General features: G+C 36.9%; 1 protein-coding gene across 1 annotated transcript in view; it reads left to right on the top strand.

The window, feature by feature from the left end:
• Positions 1-24,607, top strand: part of NEB (nebulin) — a 118,811-nt gene that overhangs the window by 74,358 nt on the left and 19,846 nt on the right. The window contains exons 104-134 of the mRNA XM_074145650.1: positions 11-118; positions 391-498; positions 1,645-1,752; positions 2,403-2,507; positions 2,599-2,703; positions 2,901-2,999; positions 3,221-3,331; positions 3,497-3,601; positions 4,230-4,334; positions 4,660-4,764; positions 5,907-6,011; positions 6,313-6,417; positions 6,861-6,965; positions 7,445-7,549; positions 9,025-9,129; positions 9,768-9,872; positions 11,786-11,890; positions 12,038-12,145; positions 13,070-13,174; positions 13,817-13,921; positions 14,045-14,149; positions 14,427-14,531; positions 14,648-14,758; positions 15,224-15,334; positions 15,814-15,915; positions 16,044-16,142; positions 20,784-20,894; positions 21,042-21,146; positions 21,930-22,034; positions 23,130-23,234; positions 24,082-24,192. Of these exons, the coding sequence (XP_074001751.1) occupies positions 11-118; positions 391-498; positions 1,645-1,752; positions 2,403-2,507; positions 2,599-2,703; positions 2,901-2,999; positions 3,221-3,331; positions 3,497-3,601; positions 4,230-4,334; positions 4,660-4,764; positions 5,907-6,011; positions 6,313-6,417; positions 6,861-6,965; positions 7,445-7,549; positions 9,025-9,129; positions 9,768-9,872; positions 11,786-11,890; positions 12,038-12,145; positions 13,070-13,174; positions 13,817-13,921; positions 14,045-14,149; positions 14,427-14,531; positions 14,648-14,758; positions 15,224-15,334; positions 15,814-15,915; positions 16,044-16,142; positions 20,784-20,894; positions 21,042-21,146; positions 21,930-22,034; positions 23,130-23,234; positions 24,082-24,192 (3,282 nt within the window). The remainder of the gene's footprint in view (positions 1-10; positions 119-390; positions 499-1,644; positions 1,753-2,402; positions 2,508-2,598; positions 2,704-2,900; positions 3,000-3,220; positions 3,332-3,496; positions 3,602-4,229; positions 4,335-4,659; positions 4,765-5,906; positions 6,012-6,312; positions 6,418-6,860; positions 6,966-7,444; positions 7,550-9,024; positions 9,130-9,767; positions 9,873-11,785; positions 11,891-12,037; positions 12,146-13,069; positions 13,175-13,816; positions 13,922-14,044; positions 14,150-14,426; positions 14,532-14,647; positions 14,759-15,223; positions 15,335-15,813; positions 15,916-16,043; positions 16,143-20,783; positions 20,895-21,041; positions 21,147-21,929; positions 22,035-23,129; positions 23,235-24,081; positions 24,193-24,607) is intronic.

Genomic DNA, 24,607 nt, shown 5'->3' on the forward strand with positions numbered 1-24,607 from the left:
TTTTTCTCAGGCTGTCTATCGTGGTGAATATAAACAAAATGTTAAAGGCAAAATGATTCCTACTGATAAAACAGTAGATTTGGAGCGGGCATATCATGCGAACAAGATACAGAGTGAAGTAAGTGTAAAACTGGGTTCCACAGAGTTTCTGATATTCAAAAAAGCAATTTATTTAAAAGTTAATGTCTGTCTTTAGCTTTTCAGATAAAGAAGATAGATTTCACTGCTTTAAAGTGAAAGTGGGAAAATTTGAAGCTATGAGAATGCATTATAATGCAGATGTGGGGGAAATCTTTTGCCAGTTGTGATTAAGAGATTTCCTATGCAGCTAATGAATACTCTCAAATATTACACACACTGGTCACAAACTCTTTCTCTCTTCTCTTGCAGAATTTGTATCGCTGGGCTGGTGTGAATGCTTTACCCACTGGTTACAGCCTTCCCACAGATACCCCCAGCTTTCAGCATGCTAAACAAGTCCAGTATATTGGCAGTGATGTAAGTAATGAATCATAGGATCACAGAATGGTTTGGGTTGGAAGGGACCTTAAAGCCCATCCAGTCCCAACCCCTGCCCTGAGCAGGGACACCTCCCACCAGACCAGGTTGCTCCAAGCCCCCTCCAACCTGGCCTTGAACCCCTCCAGGGATGGGGCAGCCACAGCTTCTCTGGGCAACCTGGGCCAGGGTCTCACCAGCTGCACATGAAAGAATTTCTTCCTGAGATCTCATCTCAATCTCCCTTCTATCAGTTGTAATGTGCTATGTCCTTCTACAACACGAGATGCAAGGGAACGTTTGATGCCCATCCTGTATGAGCACACAACTGTTTGAGACCGTTATTTCTCAGATATGAGATTGTTTGTCGGAGAGCAGCAAGAGCGGGGTAGTTCCACGTGGATGCCCAAGCCAGGAACTGGGGGTGGCCACAACACAGGCAGTGGTCGATCATCCAGGGTGAAGTCCCACAGTACATGAATGGGGTGGGCAGAGCTGGGTGCTGATAGCAGGTTGTATCAACAGTCCCAGACAAGGTGAGAAACCAGAGCCGAGGTCCATCCAGGAGATCCAGCCAGGAGCTATGGGAAACAGAGCAGAGACTGGAGACAAGTTGCCTACAACATAGGTTAAAGATAAATCCGGGAGACAGGGCTAGAGACACGTTACCAATGATATAGGACCAATGTCCATCCAGGAAATGAGGACAGAGAGAGGGCTGAAGAAAGATGGGCTTTCAACAAAGCTCAGGCAAGGCCTGACATGCCAGACATGGCTGGTCAGGGCAATTAAAACTTATTAGTTCACTCAAACCCAAACATTGATAATGTTTGCCTTAACAGAATTTAAATGTTACCAAACCCCGTAATTATCTGAAGCAATTACTATCAAAATAAATTTTCTCAGGCAGATGTGAATACCTTATTAGATGCAAGAGAAGTTTAAAACATTATTAATCTTGGGCCACATGAGAAAGGTAAAAATAATGATGATGTGTAGTGTATTTAATATAACTACATCTCACTTGTTTATCTTTAAAAATCTGTCTCTTTATAATGCATAAATTACTGTCAGAACTGCCGTGTTAAGTAGAATCACAATCTAATTTAGTTTCTGTATGGTTTTGTTTCTTTTTCCACTTTGTAGCTGAAATATAAAGAGGCCTATGAACACATGAAAGCTAAAGGCTATACTCTGGGACCTAAAGATGTTGGGTTTGAAAATGTGAAGAAAGTTAATCAAGTCATTAACGAGGTACAGTAAATATATGTATTTGCTTTCAATTGTATTTGTAGCGCCCAGAATATGAATGATGAGAGTACATTGACTGGGAAGGTTGTAGGATCCTTGTTCTTTGAGGCTTTTAATTGCAGTTTAGACAAATACCCGTCAAGAATGGCAAGGGATCATTGATCCAGGCTTGGAGTTGGGCTGTGTATGGCTTTTTAAGGTTCTTGGTAACTCTAACTTTTTGTAATCCTGTAAAACTGTTACCATAATATTATATCCATTGCACCCTAATTTTATTAACCAATCTGCTGCTACTTGATTAAAGTTGCATAGAAATTATTGTATCTGTATGGCATTGGGTCTCGATGGTTTTAGGCTCTATTTGTATGTACTCACTTCTTTGATCATTGGCTTTAGTAGGATGAAAGTGAAAGTGTTTTACATATTGGTAGGATTAGAGTCTCATATTCGCCATGTATTAGAGATGTTTCTATCAAAAACAATTGTGGAAAATCTTTGCCTGATTAGAAAATAGTATGTTTGCTCCCTTTTCTCTGGTAGTTAAGTAATACCTAGCAAAAAAACTTGCCCTTAAAAGACAAGTGCTTCTACTCTGCCAAACTGCTTGCCATTTTAAGTTTTTAACATGTAGAACGCTGTCTCCTTTGATACAGAGGCTGTATCGGGCGACGTACCACAAGTACAAGGACAAGATTCATACCACCCCAGACACACCAGAGATCCGACAAGTCAGAGCAACGCAGGAAGCTGTCAGTGATGTACGTGTCTTCCTAACATGAAAAACAGAAGAGATTTTGAATATTTGACGTGATCAAACATGTGAAATGCTGTTTTTCCTTTGTCTTTCAGCTGATCTACAAGTCAGATTTCTTTAAGATGCAGGGACACTTGATTTCCTTGCCATTCACTCCTCAGGTGTTGCACTGCCGCTATGTTGGGGACATCACGAGTGATGTAAGTGTCTCCTGTTAAGATACTTGGTATTTGAATTTAGCAGGCCTAATACTTTTATACTAAAAGTGGAATTTGGCTTCTATCACTTGCATTCTATTCTGTAATTGATAAATGCTTTGTCACTGTGTTTAGGGACTGTTTAATGAAATTATCCCAAAAGTTAACTTTTGAGTTTTCTTTTTCTGATTGCCTTGTAGAATAAATACAAAGAGGATCTGAGGTGGTTGAAGGGCTTGGGCTGCTTCCTGTATGATACTCCTGACATGGTCCGTGCTCGTCAGCTGCGTAAGCTTTGGGTAAGATTTTTTCTTCTGAGAACTGTGTCAAACAACAATTGATTTATTTACATGCGCTTCCAGGAAGCTAAGTACATGAAAATGAGTAAAGACCGATGACAGAATTCCTTGCCATGCAGCTACTTAGTTGTTTCGAAGCACTGTTAGGTTACACTGTAAAATTTTCTTTACTGCTAAGAATAATGAAACCTTCTTGAGTAAAACTGCCTTTCTTTTTACAGTCTAATTATATATACACCAATACCGCAAAGAAGATGTGGGCTAAATACAATGTGGTGTTGGATACTCCTGGGTACAGAGCGGTTCAGGAGCTAAAAACCCATTTGAGTGAAGTAAGTTCCATATTATTTTTGCACATCTTTGTTAGCTATAATGAAGCTCAGACCCTCTCACTGTTTTTTTCTGAAATGCGTGAGATGTTACAATTGCAAAGCTGTTCAGCTGCTAAATGAACATATGTTACACAAGAAATAATTCATAGACCTGTTTTTTTCCAGCTGGTTTACAGAGCTGCAGGCAAGGAGCTGAAGACAAAATACACTTCCATCCTTGACACACCTGACTTCTTAAGAGCCAAGGAAGGACAAAAAATACAGAGCCAGGTGAAAAATTTGTACTAATAAAAAAAAAAAAGTCAGGAGATCCCTCTTATTAAAGTGCAGCAAAATCTTCCCAGGCCATTTCAAAGCAATGTAGAATTCCTGGAGAGGACGTTTGAATTTTCATGTTGACCATGTATCTGTAAGGGACATTTGAGCTTTGTCCATCTGAAATAGAGCATTGAACCCCGGTACAGTTCTGCTCAAATTCTCTGAAACTCTGACTTCCTCAGAGGAATACAGGTTTTTATCCATCTACTTTTATTCATCATAATTTCTTTATTCATATCTGAGTTATTAGCTAAAAATTTGGTGGAATTTTTAAATTTGTGGAACAAAACGAAGATACTCAGCAGAGAAGAACAGACCTTCTGGATGCTTTTACCTAAGACCAGGTCTGAATGTTGGGCAGAGAGGTCATTAGTGTCATGTGTTTTTGACTGCTTGGTTTGTGAGTGTGTTACTGGCAGTTACGGAGCATCAAGAGCACTGGTAGCGAAAGATGAACTATTTTTTCTGGGGTAAATTGTGTGGCTATGTATACAGTGTGAATTTACAGACATTTTTCAGAGAGATAAAGTAGGACTTACTTGAAATGGATATTTTTTTGATTCTTTTCTTCTTGCTGCAGTACTTGTATGTGGAACTTGCCACAAAGGAGAGACCTCATCATCATGCTGATGGTCAGACTCCAGCCTTTACACATGCTCGGCAAGTAAAGGAAATGGTCAGCGAGGTAAGATATTTCAGTTTTTTGTTTGGTACCACTATACCGAACTGTTTACGTGTTTTATTTCTAATTTTAGTGGTAGTTTCAAGGCTAAAATCTGTTTAATCTGTCATTTAATATTCTGTCTGTTATGCTTAAGTTCCAGATTTCCTTTACAAGTTGTGATAAAAGAGCACACTTTTAAAATTTTAGTGTTTTATAAGATACTTGTTTCTAAGTGTCTGTTTGCAGACAGACTTGGTGTAGCACCCCTGGGTGCTAATGTAATACTGGATTAGCAAATCCTTCTAAGAATAACGATATAACTCTTCCCTTTTGTTGTCTCTCATAGAAAAAGTATAAAACCCAGTATGAGAAGATGAAGGACAAATACACACCCATCCCGGACACACCAGTCTTGATCAGAGCCAAGAGAGCCTACCTGAATGCCAGTGATGTACGTAGTCCCTGAACACTTTCACTGCTGCTTTTTCTTGGGTTGTTTTTTTTGTGAAAAGAACAGAAAAAGGATCAATGAAGAACAATCACGCAAAGCAGAGAGTATCTCAGCCCGGGTCGTAAACTATGTAACCCCCTTTGCACATACATTTCCATTTGATATGACAGAGATTAAGTTTTCACTTGATGTCACTGTAGTGCTTTTTTTCATTTATTATAACTAATTTCCATTTTCCATTGTGCTGAAGTATGGTCTTACAACAAAGGAAAAATAGATTTGAAGTAATTTGGTTACACATGAAAACTCCAAATAGTGCAGACTGGAGTGAAGTGATTGATGCTGGAGCCAGGATAGGAAACCTCTTCTCAGATATTTTCATCTCAGTTTTGTGTTAGAAGTAAACTTGCATGTCGCTGAGAATGGGCTCGTTTCTTAATTTAGAAGTAGATTAGAGAGAAAAATTATCTGAGCTGCTGCACATAAGGTTATTAAGGTGAAACTGAGTTTTTCCTTCAATCACAGAATAGTAATTTGTGATTTAAGGCAATGGCTAAGAGGACTCTACTAATTTGTGAGATCTTTGCTCTGTATTTCAGATTCTCCTTGTATCCTGAAAAGATACGTGCTGGGCTGGTGTTTTGTTCCAGTGATTATTCTTACTGCTCTCTCAAGAATGTTTTTTAGATATTGCAAAGGAGCATCCCAGTTCTTTTGCATGTCTGAATTTCTCCTCTGAGAAAGTCTTTCTGCAAAGACTGGAATGATCTTCCTGCTTTCTTCTAGTTGAGGACATGGAGGAAGGAATAAGTAGGTTTTTAATGCCAAAAGTAGCACTTTTGCTATTCTAGAGAGTAGTCCTGTGATACGTTGATATTTTTTCTTCAGTCTGAAGGTGAATAGGTTGCAATGTTGCTTTAGATGCACTGGCTACTTTTCTGTCTAATTTTCACCATTAGTCTCAGTCAAATTGCAATTGATTATAGGCAATTGCGGCTTCTTAAAATTCCTCAGGGCTTACATTAGGATGTTGGACGGCAACATATCCCTGAATGTCATTCCTAAGAGGTAGGAAATTTAACTAAAACAATTCCTGACAGATAAATATAATATATTCTTTTATATGTTCTTTTTCTTACCAGTTGCGCTACAAAGAAACCTTTGAGAATACCAAGGGCAAATACCACACAGTGAAAGATGCTTTGGATATCGTCTATCATCGAAAAGTCACCGATGACATTAGCAGTGTATGTATACAACACTTTCATTCCTAATTAGTGTTTGTCATTTGATACCTTAGAATAAGCCATTTATGCTATCGTTCCATTTAAGTGTGTCAAATAATTAGAAAAATACGATCGGTACTATTAATATTCTTTGGAATATTATGCATTTGATTGCCTTTGATGTTACAAAGGTGAATGCAAGTTAATCTCATTTTCACTCTTTTAGTTTTGATGTTTCAGAAAAAGGAATGTCTTGAAACTGTATGGTCTGGACTGTTCTCTCCTCAAACTGTTTTACTTCATTCTTCAATTTTCTTTGTAGGTGAAATACAAGGAAAATTATATGAGTCAGCTGGGAATCTGGAGATCGATTCCAGACCGTCCGGAGCATTTCCATCATCGCGCAGTCACGGATGCTATTAGTGATGTGAGTTCAAATAGTTCCTGGATGTGAGAAGCTGAAAGTTGTAAGTAGGTTTCCAAAATGAAAACCAGGCCTTATTTCTTGAAAAAGGGGAGGCAGCTGAAATTTTTAAAGTGATTTACACTTTCACTTGGCAGATCTGTGAAAGGACAGAGCAAATCAGATGGCTAAAATTGCAGCCCATCTCTTTTTGAAATTAACAGAACAGTCTTAATGCATTTCAGCTGCGTTTGCTTGGATTTATTTCCTAGCCCTATAGCAACCTGTAATTGTACGTACCTGTCTATATACAATAACCCCTTAATTGTACAAGAGAACAGGAACTCCAACAACTAATGATAGATATTAGGTATGTGAATAATCGGAGTCCATCAGAAAAGCATGAATAACTGTAACTTACCACCTGGTGCTGCTTAAAACCAAATCCTTTTACTTCTTTTCTGCAGGTTAAATACAAGGAGGACTTAGCCTGGCTCAGGGGCGCTGGCTGTTATGCGTGGGATACTCCAAGTTTTGCTCTGGCAGAAAAGAATAAGGTGCTCTACAGTGGGGTAAGTAAAGCAGTCTGAATTGTTGCTGAATATCTTTTGGACACTTGCTTATATTGTAGATAAATTTTTCGCGGGAGAATCCAATTCTGACCTAGGCATTGATATGAATGATTCATGCCAGAACTAGTATATAGCATCTAAAATTTCAGTTCTTACTATAAAAGAAAACAGAGGCCAAATGATCTTTTACTTATCCCCTCTTGCAAAGATATCAGCTCCATAGTAATTTTTCTAGTGATTCTAAGTCTAGCTTTAAAATTACGAAGATTTGAAATTTCCATTGCTTTCTCAATGTGATGGATCCATCCTCTAAACTACTACATTTACAACTATTTTTTCTTTGTAGATATATTAGACTCACATATGCAATAATTCTACCATTGTTTTGCTGCAGATTGTTTCTAAAAATCATATGTTTTCATTGGCTTACCCTTCTTTGGATTAACATTGGAATGTTTTGTGGTGGTTTTTTTTCTTAGTGTAAGTACAAGGAGATATTTGAGAAGACCAAGTCTAATTTTAAGTACGTAGCTGACTCTCCAATTAACCAGCATTTTAAATACGCAACTCAGCTGATGAATGGGGTAAGTGTTAAAGAATTCTGTGGAGTCTCATACCGAAGTAGCAAGTGGGTGTATGTTAATACCGAGTCAAAGGCTGATCTTCCTTATGAAATCTAAATATATTCTGGCTTAAAGGTGTCTTAAGGCCAGACTAAAATCATGAAGGATGAGATTGTTCTTGTTGTCTGTCTTAGTATTAGGACAGGGCAGGTTTACAGTCCCTAAAAAGTGAAATCCTGACCCCTGTTCCGTTACTTTGTCATTGCAAAGAAATGTCTTTGCTGAATGGTAAATAAATGCTGACTTAATGCTCCTCACTTAGAAACACTGATTGTAGATTGTCATGAGAAAAAGATACAGAAAGAGTAACAATTGCTTTCTTGAAACACTGAAAAAATCTTCATCGGTGTTAGAAAGATGGTGTTATGTCCGAAGTTACCATAGCTCAGTTTCATTTCAGATATTTTGCCTTGAATTCTCCCGCTCTGCTACTTAACTTTTCCTTACTTTTCTCCTGCAGTGCAAAAGAAACAATGAACTCTGCATAGTAGCAAAGGGGGTTAATGAACGCCCCTGGGTTTCAGATTAAAATCACCTGTGGAGTTTGGTGACTGGAGTTTGTCACAAGACAAAGCCCATTGAAAAGCACCGTGTTCTACCTGAATTCTTAGAGCTGGTGAACCACACCAGACTCTGGTGCTTTTCATTATTGCAGTGTATATTTAGACTCTCACATCTTAGTATTTTATTCTTTTTCACCTGACATTATGTTTAGTTGTTTACCTGTCGATAAACGTATTACGGTATTATCTGCTTTGGTAAGAAGAACTGTTTCACCACAGATACCATTCCAGTATCATTGCTAGCATTTCATACTCAATTTGATAAGCAGTGAACCAGAATTTGTTAGGGAAGATTGTTAGGGTTCAGTCTTCTTATTGTTTGGTAGAGCAAATACGGAAAAAATTAATATGAGAAACATAAATGAGTAAAATTTTAGCAGTTGGGGCTCCAGACATTGCAATGAACTTGCCTAAATGTCTTCTGTTATATAAGTGGTAGTTTTTATGATGATGAATTATAGTTTTGGCTTACAAAAACTCTGATGATGATATAACCTTGTATTTTACCCTTGCATCTCAGTGTGTTCTCTTTGTACTCAAATCAAGAACCTAGTTCCATACAGAGTTGCTTCTGCGGTTATTTTTCATTAAGAAAGTCAGTCATAAAATGGCTATTGAAGAGTGGCAGGGATAGAATATAGATTCCTTAAGTTGTAGATTGGGCCTTGCAGAGAAAATCTAGAAATGTATATGCTATTTTGAAATATTTTCGCTCTGTTTTTTTTTTTAATATATTTTTCTCTTTTGGGTCTGAACTTCAATCCCAGCCTTTAAATAATTCCATGTAAAGAGGTTTCAATGGTTAGAACTATGATCTCTCTGTGTCCTCACTCTCTTTTGATTTGTTACACCCTATTATGCCATTCTGAGCAGAAGTTATATAAAGCTGCCTATGAGAAGCTCAAAGATAGGTACAGCGTTATTGTGGATGATCCCAGGAACCTCCTGGCCAAGTGGGGGACCACCCTGAGCAGTCAGGTACTGTAGGTGCTGCCAGAAAGTGCCTGGTTCACTGCCAGCACCTGCGTCTGTGTGACACGTCTCCAACTGGCAGTATCACAACTGTCACCTGTGACGTTGTGATGTTTTAGTTCAGTTCATCAGACAGTCTCTGTTTTGCCACCCAAAAAGAATCGTTACTTTTTGAGTGAGCTCATCTCTACTGTATGTACTTTCATATATTGTGCATCAATTGACATCGGAAATCTAATGCCTCTTGAAGTCATTGGAGAGGTTTTAAAAAAAATGCATGTTGTGTCATGCATTTCTTTTATAACCTCTCTTATAATGACCATTACAAACATTATCTTCTTACTCATTACTCAAGCAACAGTGACGTATTTGGCTTCTGAGTGCCTCGCCTTAGTCTATCGTTTACTCTTATCTCCCCAAAAATATTTTTGCCATTTCCTTAATGGGATTATATGCGCATTTTTTAATATATACTCTTGACATTCTTAATTATATAGATGTTAAGTTGTATGCACATCTGAATGAAAACATATGGTACCTTGCCTAAATCTCTCCACTCTCAAAGTGTCTGGGATCTAGAGCTGTGTTGTTGTTTATGGTGTTCACAAGTCTCTTCTGTGCTTCGTTGCCGTTTGCATGAACAGAGACAATATAAATCACTTGCCAAGATGTTCCTGCAACAAGGATGTAATGAAATTCTGAGACCAGATATGCTGACAGCACTCTACAACACATACATGTGGAGCCAGGTAATGCGAAGAACTGCTGCTGTAGGAGACATTATATATACAAATATACAATTAGCTGCTTGGACTTCTAATATTTAATGCTTGGGAAGTCTCTAAATTTCTACAGATATCAGACTCCAGAGTTTTGTCAATGTGCTTAATGCTGGCTGTGATAAACTATTTTTTACAATATATGTAACTTGGACTTCACACAGCTTAGGCTGATTTTTGCCTTCATTTTCTCCTTTTATTATAAATCATTATTATATATACTTCTTTATAGTATTTCACATACATGAAGAGCAATTTTTCATACGTTTAAGATAATGTATGTTGGCTGTTCCTGATATATTTCCTAACCAAATTCTCGTTCTGCCGCCATTTCTTGGACTGACCACCTCTCCTAACACAAGTCCCTTAATTCAGTATGAACATGATTAAGTAATTTGGCAAGTAGATTCCAACATTTATCTACCGCTCTGCCTGAGAATGGTGTCAGATTGTGCCTGGACACAACAGAGCTAAGTGCACAGGTCTCTAGTAAATCATGTATCCATTTTTTCTTCACCTTCTGCTTTTAAGCAAGACTAGCAAAGCAGTCCCTGTGTAGTCACATAATACAATTTATTATACATATATAAAAAAAAAAAATCTTTCCTTTTGCCAGTTTTAATAAGAATCAGAAGGCAGAAAGTGAGTATGATTCATCTATTTGTTCATACAAAACAAAAAGCACATTTATAACACATTTATATTTCTGATGATGTGAAAGAAAGCCTGTAATGGCCCTGATATTATTGTGAAGAGTTAATTTGCTATATTCTACCTTCATTTAATCTGGATTCCAACATATGTATTTTGGTTGTACCAGTTGGCTGAAAATGTGGCTTATTAAATAACTTATACATACTTATTTCTGCTCTGAAATCACAGCTGCCAGCAGTAACCTTACTCTTTTCAATGATAAAAACGCTTCCTGACTGTGCCAGGTGAAACCAGCGTATAACATTCCAATTATAAACTGGAAATGCAACAGTAGAAAACAATTCCATGAGAGGGAGGGAGCTGCTGTTCTTTATAACTATTAACACAGTTAATAAAATTCTTCAGTAATAAGGTACTGAAGAACCTTACTAGACATTTTTGTTCAATTTTTCTGTGGATTTCTATTATCTCATTAAAAACTCCTTGCAGGTAAGTTTGAAGGAAAAAAAAAACCAGCACTCTGCATGACCTGCATGTTCAATCTGAGTTGAACTCATGTTACAATTTGTTGTTTGTGTGTATTTTTTTATATTTTCCGTTGTAGTCCTGTTTCAAAAGCATGGCTTTATATTCTGATGCAACATAGAGCATGAAAGTTGCTTTCTAACTTCTCCCACCTGCCCTCAGGCTGCCGACAGTGAGTTATCACTCTTGGTGAACAGTCTGTTCTCACTGAATTCTGTGCAAACAGGTTCAGCGTTGTGAGTAGGGCAGGATGATCTTTAAGAAAAAAAATATCAAGATACAAATTCTGCTCTCAAAGCCTTTACAATTGCCTGGCATTATGATATGTTCAGTGGATGTTTTTAATCTTCTACTGTGTAAGGTGTTTTAAGTTTATCTTGATTTGATGAGTATTTAAAAATGAGCCGGTGTCCAGTTACGACTTTTAAAAGTCATTGATCCACCAAGATCGCTTTTTTACCTCAGCCTTGGAGTTTTAGGACAGAAGTGAAGTTTTTACAGTCAGTGAAATAAATGTAAAATTATTCACACAGATGCCTCTTCAGCAAATAAGGACTTTGAAAAGTTTAGCTCATTGTGCATGTTCAGCTTTCACTGGCTTTGGTGGAAGGATTTCGCAATTTTCTGTGTGAATATAAGCACATCTCCTGAAGGTGTTTTGTCTTGGTTTGTGTGGTTAACACGCACTCTTTCCCAACCACCAGGTTGAATACAAAAAGGACTATGAAAAGAAGAAAGACAAATATACTATGGTTGTGGATACTCCAGAACACTTAAGGACTACAAAAGTCAACAAACAGATCAGTGATGTAAGTGTGGTCCCTTTCGAGCAGACCTCCCTCTCTGAAGTGTGATAATGAAGAATATGACATTTTCAATAGTCCATTATACTTTGTTTCTCATCTTGATTTTTTCAATGGACGAGAAATAATGTAATCTATAATTTTTATCTTCAGATTATCTACAAGTTGGAGTATAACAAAGCGAAGCCTAAAGGCTATACTACAATCCATGATACCCCTATGCTATTGCATGTGCGCAAGGTCAAGGACAGAATAAGTGATGTAAGTAAATGATCCTTGTCTGTGGTATCAAAAAGACACAGAATTACCTTTTTGCTTTGATATGCAGTACTTCTAACTTGTATGTAACACTGTCATTGAAAAAGAGTTTCTTATTAGAGTGTATTGGTTTTGTTTGTATGTAAAACTCCATATGTACTTAAAGTTTTTTCCAAAAACACAATAGGGTATGAAAGTTCAGGATGTTTTTTTCGTGTAACATTCTTCTCTAACTCTTGGAACGTTTTTGCTGGGGTAGAGCAGCCCTCACCAGTAATAAAAGCTGTGAGCTGGAGCTGGTGTCTAATTAAAGCATGGATTTGGGGAGTTTATTTCTGGGTTTTCTTCCACTTCTGTAACTCAATATAGTACTGTGAGAATAAGCAGCGTGAAAGTCATTGAGATGCTACATGAATTATCTATATGAGTACATCTAGGAGGAAAATCGACAATATTATCCATATTAATGTGGATCATTAAGAGACAAAGATGTTCAGAAGCGATCTGTGAATTGAAGTACATTTTTAGGGTTCCAAAATAAGCACTGAATTTGAGATTCTGTAAAGGTATTTTCAGAAAACGTTGAATGTGCCATCATAAGTTTCTTTAAAGCACTTCTATTAGGTGCAAAACCCTAGAAACAGGCAGAATTACTGTTCGGGTGTAGATTTTGTTAAATCTTAGTCCATGCTTCATGGTGAGTTATACCTGCTACGTTTTCTGTTTAAAGAGAACTGCTGCTGAAGAGAACCCTTCTTTCAGGCAGGCGGTTGATACCAAGTTTTATTGATATAATTTCTTTTTCCTCTGTTAAGATTTTATCTTGACAGGAACAATTTTTAATATTATGGCTTTTGTATTTTGATGCTTTTCTTGTTGATGATGGTATTATCTTTGTAAACATTTTTTGTGTTTGTCTTTCTTTAGCTGAAATACAAAGAAGTGTATGAGAGGAATAAATCCAACTGCAACGTCGTAGCGGATTCAGTTCACATTAAAACTCCAAGACACGCTTACAAGCTAAACAGCAATGTGAGTTCAGGACTTCAATTTTATTATGGCTAGTCTTTGGGACTGGCAATGGAGACCATGAGAAATTATTATGAGTTCCATTGAAATTCTTTGAGCTTAGACATTGCTTGTAATTTTTCTGCTGCTTGAATAAAATATATGTTAATTTATTTCATACTAAAGTGCTCACTCTTGCAAGTTGTCCTGGAGGTAACTTGAGGTTCCTTATATGTCACACATCTACTGTTCTTCTCCTCCCCCTCTGTTTTCCTGACGGAGATGTATCTGTCCCAGAGATTGTCTTTGATGATGTTCTTGTGGACAAAGTAAGAACTTCATGGGAAGCTCTTCTCCTGTTATTGGTGGCCCAACATTCGCTTCAATTGACGAGGAGCTGAAAGCACTCACCTTCTTCAAAACCACGCCATCTTTTCAGTCACTTATGTTCCTTTCTCCACCCAGCAGTGGAAAAACTAGAGTAAATGGACTCCCACTGGGTTGTACGTGGTTGAGGAAAGCCCTAGTCTGATGTAGCTGCACTTCCTTACCTCTTGTCTCTTTAATTGGTACAGATTGAAAGAAAATTTGCATCTGTGTGAATGTCGTGTAAAGTACACAACATCCAATTAACTTCATTTTTTCTTGTTGTTTCACTATAAACAGCTGGATTATAAGAAGAAATATGAAGCAGCCAAGGCTCATTGGCACTGGATCGCTGATAGACCGGACTTTGTACAAGCAGCCAAGTCATCTCTGCAGCAGAGTGATGTAAGAAAATCACAACAAACCAAACACTCCCTTTCCCCACATCTCTCATCTTCAGAACAGAAAAAAAAATGTAGAAGACTTGAGACTGTCTTCTTTTATCTTTTTTTTTTTTTCTTCCTGCAGTATGAGTACAAACTGGACCGGGAATTTCTAAAGGGATGCAAACTCTCTGTCACAGATGATAAAAACACAGTATTGGCCTTAAATAATGCCATCTTGGCGAGTGATGTAAGTACCCAAACATCCACTGGTTTTGTTCTGCTAGAACTATACTTATGACATAAATTCCTTTATTGGAATACTATATTCCAATATTGGAAAAAAAATTCCAAATGAGAGCTATAGGACTATATGAACTGGAATGAATTATCTTGGAAAACATGAAAATACGGGATTTTCTGCAAACTTTTGCACTAGAAAGTAGGCAAAACTATAGTAATTTCTTTTTAAATTGCCTCGAGGCAAGATACACATTGCTTAAAATGATACATTTTCTTCCTGCTAGATAAAATACAAAGAGAAGCACAACAAAGCTCGAGGAACGTACCATGTTGTTCCAGACACACCTCAGATCCTCCTGGCGAAGAATGTCAGTTCTCTTGTATCTGAGGTAAAACACCGGACAGTTACTTATTATTTTTAAGCACAAGCCTTTAATAATGGGGGGGATAGGGGGGACAGACCTTGCACTGCTGTTTCTTACCTGTTTTTGTTCTGGGCTTTCAGAATAAATACAAAGAACACAGCAAGAAGCAGCTTCCACATGGGTCTTACACAACCCTGCCAGAGACACGAGACACTGCTCATGTGAAAGAGGTGACCAAGAATGTCAGTGAGGTAAGTAACCAGTGTGATAATCGTTTATGGGGAAATTATTACCTGCTGCCTGTAATTAATTAAGCTGTTGTATGTTTTAATACACATGCAACACATTTAGGGTCTTATCGTAAAATACTCAAGGAGTTGGAAAAGATTAATTCCTACCAGAGTGAGACTTCAACAAACAGCTAAACACATTTTATTGGGAATGTGTTGAAAAGTGAGCAGAAAAAAGGCTGGCGCCCTTAATTCAGATCTTACTTTTCACAGAACACAGTTTAAACACAAATCATTGTCTCAAAATAGCAAGCTCTTGTAATCTAAAGTGCAAATGATGACAAACAAGCTGGGGACCATACATGCTGAGAATAGACTGCATTTTATCTATCTTAACCGTTTCAGTGAGCTTATTTCCAGGTTTTGGTAGCATTTACCTCTATGTGAAATTAAAAAATCACACATGGCCCTTTTTCCTCTTAACAGACAAACTATAAAAAGAAGTTTGTGAAGGAGAAAGGCAAGTCTAATTATTCTGTCATGCTGGAGCCTCCCGAAGTGAAACATGCCATGGAAGTTGCTAAAAAACAGAGTACAGTAAGTTTGGCTTGTGTTTTCTTGAAAACATGTGGTTTTGTTTGCTTCTGTAAGCAAATTCAATCACAGTCAGCTGACCAAAAACATAAAATCAGATATTTGTGGATTTCCTCCCAGCCTCCATGGTCAGGTATAATTCTGAAAGATAAAGCTGCAAATATTTACAAATGTAACATTACACTGAAATAAAGGATTTCTTTGGAAATCATATTTCTATTTAATGACGTGGTAGGATTTAAATTAATCTAGTGCAAATCACACAAGAATTATTTTCATTCCTTCAAATACAAACTGAATTCCACATGAGCATTTCTTCATTTGTAGACAGCAAAATAGATTCCCAAATCCATTCCTTGTGAAATTATATTTTTAAAAAACCTCAGGAACTTTTCCAGCAGCATTTTGGTGACCTTATTAGGTATATTCCTCATGAACACACCTCAGTAATTTTCTTTCCTGTGTCTGTCATTACGGATTAGGTTGAATACAAGAAAGATGCCAAGTCAAAGCTCCACTACACACCTATAGCGGATCGGCCAGATATTAAGAAAGCAACTCAGGCTGCCAAGTTAATTAGTGATGTAAGTGGTTTTAAAATATTTTGTATAATTCTTTGTCAGTAATTTTACTATTAAGAATAGTGTCAGTAAAATACTTAAAAGGGAATGTCATCACTACTAAACTTTTTTTTTTTTTTTTTCTTTGTTAGATTGAATATAAAAAACGTGGAGAAGCTGGGATTGGCGTAACCATGCTGGGACGTCCCGATATTGAACTGGCAAAGGAGGTGTCCAAGCTGACCAGCCAGGTAATAATGAAAAGCTTGTGAAACTTGGAAGCAGGGAGAGAAATCAGATACGATATTAACTTATGGAGTAATACTAATATCATAACTGAAATTATTTCTAGATTAGGGGAAAAGGGATATTTATTTAAAAGGGAACATTTTAAAGGGAATGTGTTAAAGTAAAAATTAAATCCCAATGCAAGGCATTTCTTTATTAAATAAACACTGACTTGAGAGTCTGTGCTTACAGCGATGTTAGATGCGATTCACCACTTTCTTAGTCATGCATGCATACAAGACCAGTCAAGCATTTTCCAACAGACTGGGCTGGCAGACAATTGTGCCCAGATGCTAGTTTCACTGGGAACAGAGTGACCCATCTGTACCGGCTGGAGAGGATTCCTTGAAGTGGGAAGATGGGACATTTAGTTCCTCTGTATTTTATTTGTGTCTTTTCTAATACTCACTGTCTTTTAATTCTTCTGTCATCTCTAAATTTTTTTTTACGTTTCCATCTTCTTAAAAACGTAATTTATATTTCTACAATGTCCAGTTTCCAATTTTTATGGAATGTGGAAAGTTAAAACATAGAAATATACAGGTAGCTGAATGTCTTTGTCACTTACAAATTTATATATTCTGTTAATAGTGAAAATAATTGGTATGCAGAAAATTAAACTGGCCTTCTTACAAGATGCTGTTGGTTCACAGTTGCTTGGCTGGTGAATCTATACGTCCTAAAGATTAAATGTGAGGACAATCATTACCTCTGCAAGGTAATGCAAGCTGATGGCTTTCAAAAAAGGGTTGCCTAAAAATTAAGGACTGTTGGAATTAGAAATAATTTTTTGAAAAAGCCTAGAAATTCTAGTACCTGTCTTGGTGAACTGGACACAAATATGTTGCTTATTCACTTGTGTGGTGTATTTTGAAGAAATTAAATTTAAATAGGCACTTGCATACAAACGTAATTTTCTTACAATTGAGATTTTTAATAACTTTTCTTCTGACTTACTAAATGTCAGTAATGGATGTATAGAATCTCCTTAAAATGGTGCCATGACAAGATCTTTTAAATACTAAGGCTGAAGTGTTTGCCATGTTATCTTTTTTTTTTTTTTTATCTTTTCCGGGTATTGGCTTTCAAAGAAGCAGCCTTTTACTTAACTCTTATCACCCAACCCTTATGAGATGGACATTCAGTATTTTTCAGCCACTTTCTTTCTACTTTGTGCCTTTAAAGGCATCTTCTATTTTGAAGCTAATATACTATATTAATAGAAGCTTGCTTACTTTAATACAGTGGTCGTGTTCTGAACCATATGCTCACTATTTTCTGTAATAATTTTTTCCACCAGGATCTCAGTTCAACTTGATTCTTTCTCACCAATTCATGCTTTAATCCTGAAATTGTTTGAATTTCTGATCTTGCTTTCTTGCTACGCATTGTAGGCAGAATACCTCAAACGGCATATGAGAGGGCATGGAGCCGCATCTTATGATACACCCTGGATGAGAACCTTTAAGAAAGCTAATATGCTAAGTAGTCATGTAAGATAAATTTAAGTGACACATCTGGGAATGCCATTTTTGTGCATCTGTCTCTTGCTTGTGTATTATCTTGCAATTCCAAGCTGGTAAAGGGTTTATGAGACACCGGTCGCACTGGTGTTGAGTCAACGGTTTTGAATGGAGCAAGATTTGTGAGACTGCTCGTTTAGATGTGACCTCCTTTTTTTCCTCTGGAAAGACAGCACATGGGAATTCTGTGGGTGGGAAATTTGTTTCAGAAACATCACATGAAATGGTACTACGCCCTTCATAATTTTTTAGAGCTTCCATTTTTTTTAATGGAAGTTTCTGATGCATTCATGCAATGTGAAAACTCACCTTTTTCACCCCAAAACCTAAAAACTCATATGAGCTTGATCTGGTTTTCCTGAAGCTGTGTGAAAAATGGAAATATGTGTGTATGATAAACCCAAACAATGGTGCTGATAATTTTCAGTGAACAATCATACTGTAAGCATTCCATTCGCACTAGAACTTCATTTACTCTTCAAACTTAATTTAAACTTCATTTAAACTCTTCTCTTTCCATTGCGCTGAAATGGCAGAATGGAAGCATGTTGTATGACTGAATCAGTCCCCGAGCCTCTCAGAAGTGGACCTTGTAGTGATTTGAGGGCACGTAGTTTTTTATATTTCTCACCGTCTCAAAACCTTTGGAAAATAAAAAAATGATGGCTGCAGAGCAGTTTTTGAAGTGTGCCATTTTGATCTGTGCCATTTCAGTTTTTTACATGTATTTCCAAATGAAAAAAAGGGGCATTATGGTTTTTCCACACCTAGCCTTGATTGCTGCATGTAACTGTCGCATGTTTCAGCGTCAGCCATCGTGCTTGTTGGAAAAAACAAGAATCTTTTCGGTAGAACCAAGGATTCTTAAACTGAACAGTTGAACTACAAGGAAAAGAAGAATTGCATTCAGTGATGAGATCCTCCTTTTCCATGCTTTTTCTCCAACGTTAGCCAGTTCTTTTAATCTTATAAACATGCTTTGATGAGATAAATTTGGTCCTGAGAGAAAATTAACTATTGTAGAGGCAGTAAGGGGGCAAAAAATAACTGGCACAATCTTTAACTTTTTTTTTTTCTCTTGGACATTTCTTCACATAAACTTCTTTTTTATAAAGCATGATATCCAGTTTATTTATCCACTTGCCTTTTTCTTAGTTGGATTTCATCTTCCTGTCTGATGTGCTTGCTTTTAATTTTGCGTAGATCTTCCAGTAACATTTCTTCTGGGCCTAAAAGTGAACTCTTTGGCATGTGATGGTGTGATGGTCTGATCTTCATCATATATTGCATAGCTTGCAAAGCGAAACAGATTCGAGTATATTTCTGCTTGATTTTAATTTTTTAATTTAATCAGAAATATTGATTCCTTTATGCCAAAACTGTTAATATTCTTTGGTTTCTTACAGCAGCTATATAATTGGTGATTTTGCCTGTTTCACTGTGTGTTTTAGCTGAATGTTGCCATATTTTGCAAAGCAAAAGAGCAGCCGTGGTATCCAGCATGAACCATATGGTGCTGTATGGATGAGCATATGACAATGAATTCAAAGTCTAAAGTGTGATTGCGGAATGTGATTTAATTCTGCATTCAATCATCCTTCTTCTTTTACTAATACAAAATTATCTGTTTACATTTCTGTAATTGTCATTAAAACCCCTCTAGCCTGAGTCAGCTGCTCCTCAACTTAGTTACCACTTTTTCAGTATTTTATTTCTTTCATTTGAATTTTCACATAAACATTGCTTGGGAGATTGGGTTTTTTTCGGAAGAACCATTAATCTTTTTACCTCACCAGCCACAGTTTTATATTTTCTGCATGATTTTTGTAAGTATTATCTTGTTCCTGAACAGGATCAGATTCTTTCAGAAAGACTGATGGGAATTCTTCTTCTTTAGAGCAGGGAAGGGGCTTGCTGGCTTATTTCCTATAAAGGGTCTCCAAGGAAATGTGGCTTGGTAAACAGAAAGGACTGTTGCCTTACTTGTTTCTGGACCCGTCAGAATATTACTACGGGAAAGACATGACAAATCCTCAGAATTTTTCTACTGAATTTACTCTAATGGTGATGAGCAAAGATACTGACTATGGGATCCATTTAGATAAGCCATAACTTAATCTTTAATACTTTGAGCTTTTCTTGAACTCTTCAGTAACTCTTCTGAAACAATTTTATGCATCTTTGATAGCAAAAAAAAAAAAGAGGAATAAAACCAAAATATTCCAGCTTGAACCATCCCTTTTCTAGGTTTACAAGAAATAGTGAGGAATTAGCCTTTAGCTGCACCTGCAGCCATGGGATGGGGCAAGTCATGGTGGATGAAGGACTTTCCCTCATTTAAGTCATTAGCAAAACTCTTACTCCTATCAACATTTCTGTGCCTTCAGCCTGGGTCTGCTGGAATATTATGGTTTACATCCCTGTGGTTTACCTTGCCGATACTAATGTGGTTTGGAACTGTTAATAAGCCTCTTGCGTAATCTAACTCCTAGTAATTAATTGTGTCACCATTCTGTTTGTGATCATTAACATCCTTCTTCATCTCTGATACATACAGAACACAATATGTGCATAACTATGCATACAAGTATTTGATATATTGCCATCTTCAGTGCTCGTATGTCTTGAGGTAGTTTTTAAAGCTCGTGTTTCTCCAAGAAGTATGTAAAAAGTTCTTTTAAATACTCTTCATTCTTGTGTCAGTTTTTGTCTCTTTGTGAAACAGGGTATCTTTTATCTATGCACAGTTCCCATCAAGTGAACAATTCTTCATCTCTGAGAGTCAGAATTTAGCTCTATTTTGTCAACATACTTCTCTTGACCACCTCTGTTGTTTTTATAATGAGGAGATGCCACTCCTCATTGAAAATTTGCCAGTGGTATTTTGTAAATACAGATGTATATTTTCTTTCCATGTCAGGTCATCTTTAAAATCGCCTTTATTCTAGTGGATGACTTCAAGTTACCACATTTTTATTCTTCTGCTTACCATCAGCATTGAAGTAGGGTCTCTTTGCCTTCTGCAGCCAAACAAGTGAGAACTCAAGAGCGGTTGTAATACGTGGTTGTTTTTTAATTTAGGTGAAATACAAGGAGAATTTTTCCAAGGAGATGGGTAAAAAGCCAAAGTATGATTTAAAGGAGGCTAAAATCTACAAGACCATGAAAGATGCTCACAACATGGCCAGTGAGGTATGTGTACTTTTGCTTCTCTTCAAGGGAATTTAAGTTTCAAAATTCTTTAACAAAAACCTCATTTATGTTATTAGTACATTCAACATCACAGATTTTATTCGCAGTCTCCTTTTTCTGATGTCGTTTGTCCTTCCTTACCTGCAGGTGAAATACAAGGCGGATTTAAAGAAACTTCATAAGCCTGTCACAGACATGTCCGAGTCCCTGATCATGAACCACGTCCTGAGCACGAGCCAGCTCGCCAGTGCTGTAAGCTCCTTAACTCCTCCCACCGCCATTCCATTTCTCCATTACTCTTGAGCCCGTTCCAAATTGATCCCTGCTAACTATGGCTGTAACAATTACTCCCTCTGTAATTGTTCATGGGGCATCACCTGGTAGTGATCTCTTCCTCTACTTCCTAATGATTATTTCCGAGTTAACTAGCAACGTTGCCACATTTGTCCTCTGGGAAGTGAAGTCTTTATTAGCTGTAGAACTGCTAATATTTTAAATCCTCTAATAATTTTTGGTGGATTGATTCTTTATTACATTTTTAACTGATTGCATTACACTAACAAATACAATTTTCTTCTTTTTTCACTTTTTTCTTTACTGCTTACTATATTTAAAATTTTTGGTTTTGCCTGTTTTTTTCATTTCATGTTTATGCTTAACATCCCCCTGTTGTAGTACAGAATTATGCCTAACAAAATAATTGATGATTTTTTCTGAGAAAAGAGAAAAATCAATATTGCCTGGTGCAGCCTTCTCATGTATCCTCTGTGTTTCCTTTTTTCTTGTTCTTTTTTTAATCCTGGTTTTGAAATAATCTTTGTTGCAATCAAAATGGTCAAAAAGAATTTCTGTTTATCCACATCTTTAAAAGTCATATCTGATACTGGGAGTTAAACTTCTTGTTTTTGTTTTGCTTTTTGTATTTCTAATTTCTCTTTGATGTTCCATTGAAGTGTTGCTTTGATTGGACCTAAGAAGTAAATTTGCTGAGGGATTTTTTTTTTATTGAGATGATTTTTGACACCTTCCCTTCAGTACCAGTACAAGAAGCAATATGAGAAGAGTAAGGGTCACTACCATGTGGTGCCAGATAATCTTGAACAGGTTCATCTAAGGGAGGCATCAGAACTACAGAGCCACGTAAGTTGGTCGTGTGTTTCTCATTAACCCCACTCACCGAGTACCAGTCGCCGTCACTGAAGTCATATTTTACACAGTATAATACATTCATCAGGGTGGTTTTGTCTATAGAATAAAGGACCTGGTAATCACAGAAACTGGAAATGGAAAGAAGTAGGGTTGTTGCTTGTTGCTGACAGTATATTTTCAACTGCTTTGTCCATTCTAGCCTCAAGTGATACAAAGGAGAGCTCTGCCGTTCTTTTTCTGCATCCGAAATTGCCTTAACCTAAACAATACCTACTGCTGCTATTAAATGTGTCTGACATTTTTTCCCTCTGGAATAGAGAAAATGGTGATCATTCCAGAGAAATCCAGACTCTGATTTGGTCTTTAATCCTTCTATTCCTGGTATTTATTGACTGTAAAGCCAGAGGGAAATTACTGCTAGAACACAAAGGGCCTTAGTCATAGTTCTGCTGCATGGCATGGGAGAGCAGAAAGATTACGGAGCATAGAGTATAAAAATGGTTGTTAATCAGTTTGTAGTTAAAGTTTAAGTCACAACTTGTTGCTCCAGTTTGAGATCCGGATCTCTCAGCCAAAGACATAGCATTACCTCATGCAGCAGTCTGAAAATTGATGCCCTGAAGGCTGGGTACTATAACGTGAAGCAAAAATATCTTCATCCTTGTGAAAATTTTACTTCCTGGACACTCGTGCCCAGAATTAATCAGCAAGTCACTAAACTACATCTTTTCAAGCCCTGCCGCTGACACTCCAGCAATCCATTAATATGCCATGAGCAGCCTGAGCGCCTTCAAGTTTGATTTTTACAGCTACATGTCTTCTTTCTTGTGATCAGTAAACTCTAGAAATCCAAGCTGACACTGCTTATTCTCTGCAGCAGGAATTAAATCAGTAGCCACACGCATTTTGCTGCAAGCCCGACCTTTGATTTTACATTTTATGGTGAATAATATGGATTTCAGTGAGGTAAACAGTATTAGACATTCATTTTTTACCACAGATCTGTTGACCAAAGTAGGCACATACCAGTCAATGAATTGCTTCCCTGATTATTTAGGAGGGTAACTTTTTTTCTTTTCTTCTCAGGTGAAATACAGAGAAAAGTATGAGAAGGAAAAAGGAAAACCTATGTTGGACTTTGAAACTCCAACATACCTTACTGCAAAGGAATCTCAGCTCATGCAGAGTGAGGTACAGTTAAAATCAATATTGACAGACTAAAAACTTTAAAATTTATTTTTTATACTTAAACTTTCACAGTGATTTAGACAGGCAATTGTACTTGCATCTTGTGGATGCTGAGAGACTGAAAAATTATATCTATATCACATTTCTTGATATTGGTTATGAAATACTGCATTTAAAATTCATGAAGCTTTGCTGTGTCATGATGAAGTGTATATTAGCTGTAATTTTTCATCAAGAAGCTGTCAGTCAATGAAGCTTAAGCACGTCTTCGAGTCTTTAGAAGTGGTGTAATATGAAATACATCTCACTTAGACTTTTGCAGCCTGAGTACAGTATGTCTGTTACCGTAGTCCATAGAGAGTACCCTGCTTATTCTTTTCACCTCAGGCCTCTATTTTTGAGAAACCCATTTATTTCCTGTTTGTCTCCGCTGTCATAGTGTTCTTTGCTGACCTCTCAATTCTTTTTCCTCAAGCAGTTCTTTTCTGTTTGTTTGAAGCATAATCTGTTCTGTCACAGATGAAGGCTTATACACGCTGAAAAACAGTTGTATAAAGCCATTAATCATTATGTTTGAGTGATTCCATTGAATGTTTTCTCTGCATATCCAAATAAGTAGAAAAAGAGGGAAAAAAAAGCAGGGTCAGGTCATATTTTCATGGAAGGTAATGAGCTGTTTCATAGAAACGGGATTTATTCCTTTAGGTGCCCACGGCATTGACTGTAGCAGGTCATCATTGTCTCACCAATCTCAAACCACTGCTCCATCCTCCCAGTAGTTTTTCACGTAATTAAAAATAACGTAATAAATATTTGCTATTTTGCTTTTTTTTCTTCTTACCCTCATTAGAAAGAATATAAGAAGGACTTTGAAGAGTCCATTAAGGGCAGGAACCTTACTGGCTTGGAGACTACACCATCCTTATTACATGCCAAATATGCAACCAAAATAGCAAGTGAGGTAGCAGTTCTTCTGTGCTTATTTCCTCTGTCAAGTTAAATAATTCCACTAAGTATTCTCAGCAGCATTTCTTCTTCACCACTTTCTTTTCCCTAACCATTCACGTTAAGCATGTTTACATCTATTTTGTGTTGTGACCTAATTTGTTGTGGACGTTTATTTCGTTGTTCGTTGACTTTATTCATATTTAGTGTATCCCTTTCTGACTTTCACCAGCCTAACTGTTCCACAGCAGGGTGTATATGTGTGAGCCTTTGCTATTTATCTTGAACAATAATTGCCATATTCTGTTGCAGTAGTTTTTATATAACCCTATACAACATTCTTTGTTGTTTTAAAAAATTTTTTTTTTTTTTTAGAGCTTTTGGAATTTTTTCATTCTTTTTTTTTTTATTTAAATTTTTGCAACAAAGTT

Source organism: Numenius arquata, chromosome 3, assembly GCF_964106895.1.
Source record: "Numenius arquata chromosome 3, bNumArq3.hap1.1, whole genome shotgun sequence".
Lineage (NCBI taxonomy): Eukaryota > Metazoa > Chordata > Aves > Charadriiformes > Scolopacidae > Numenius > Numenius arquata.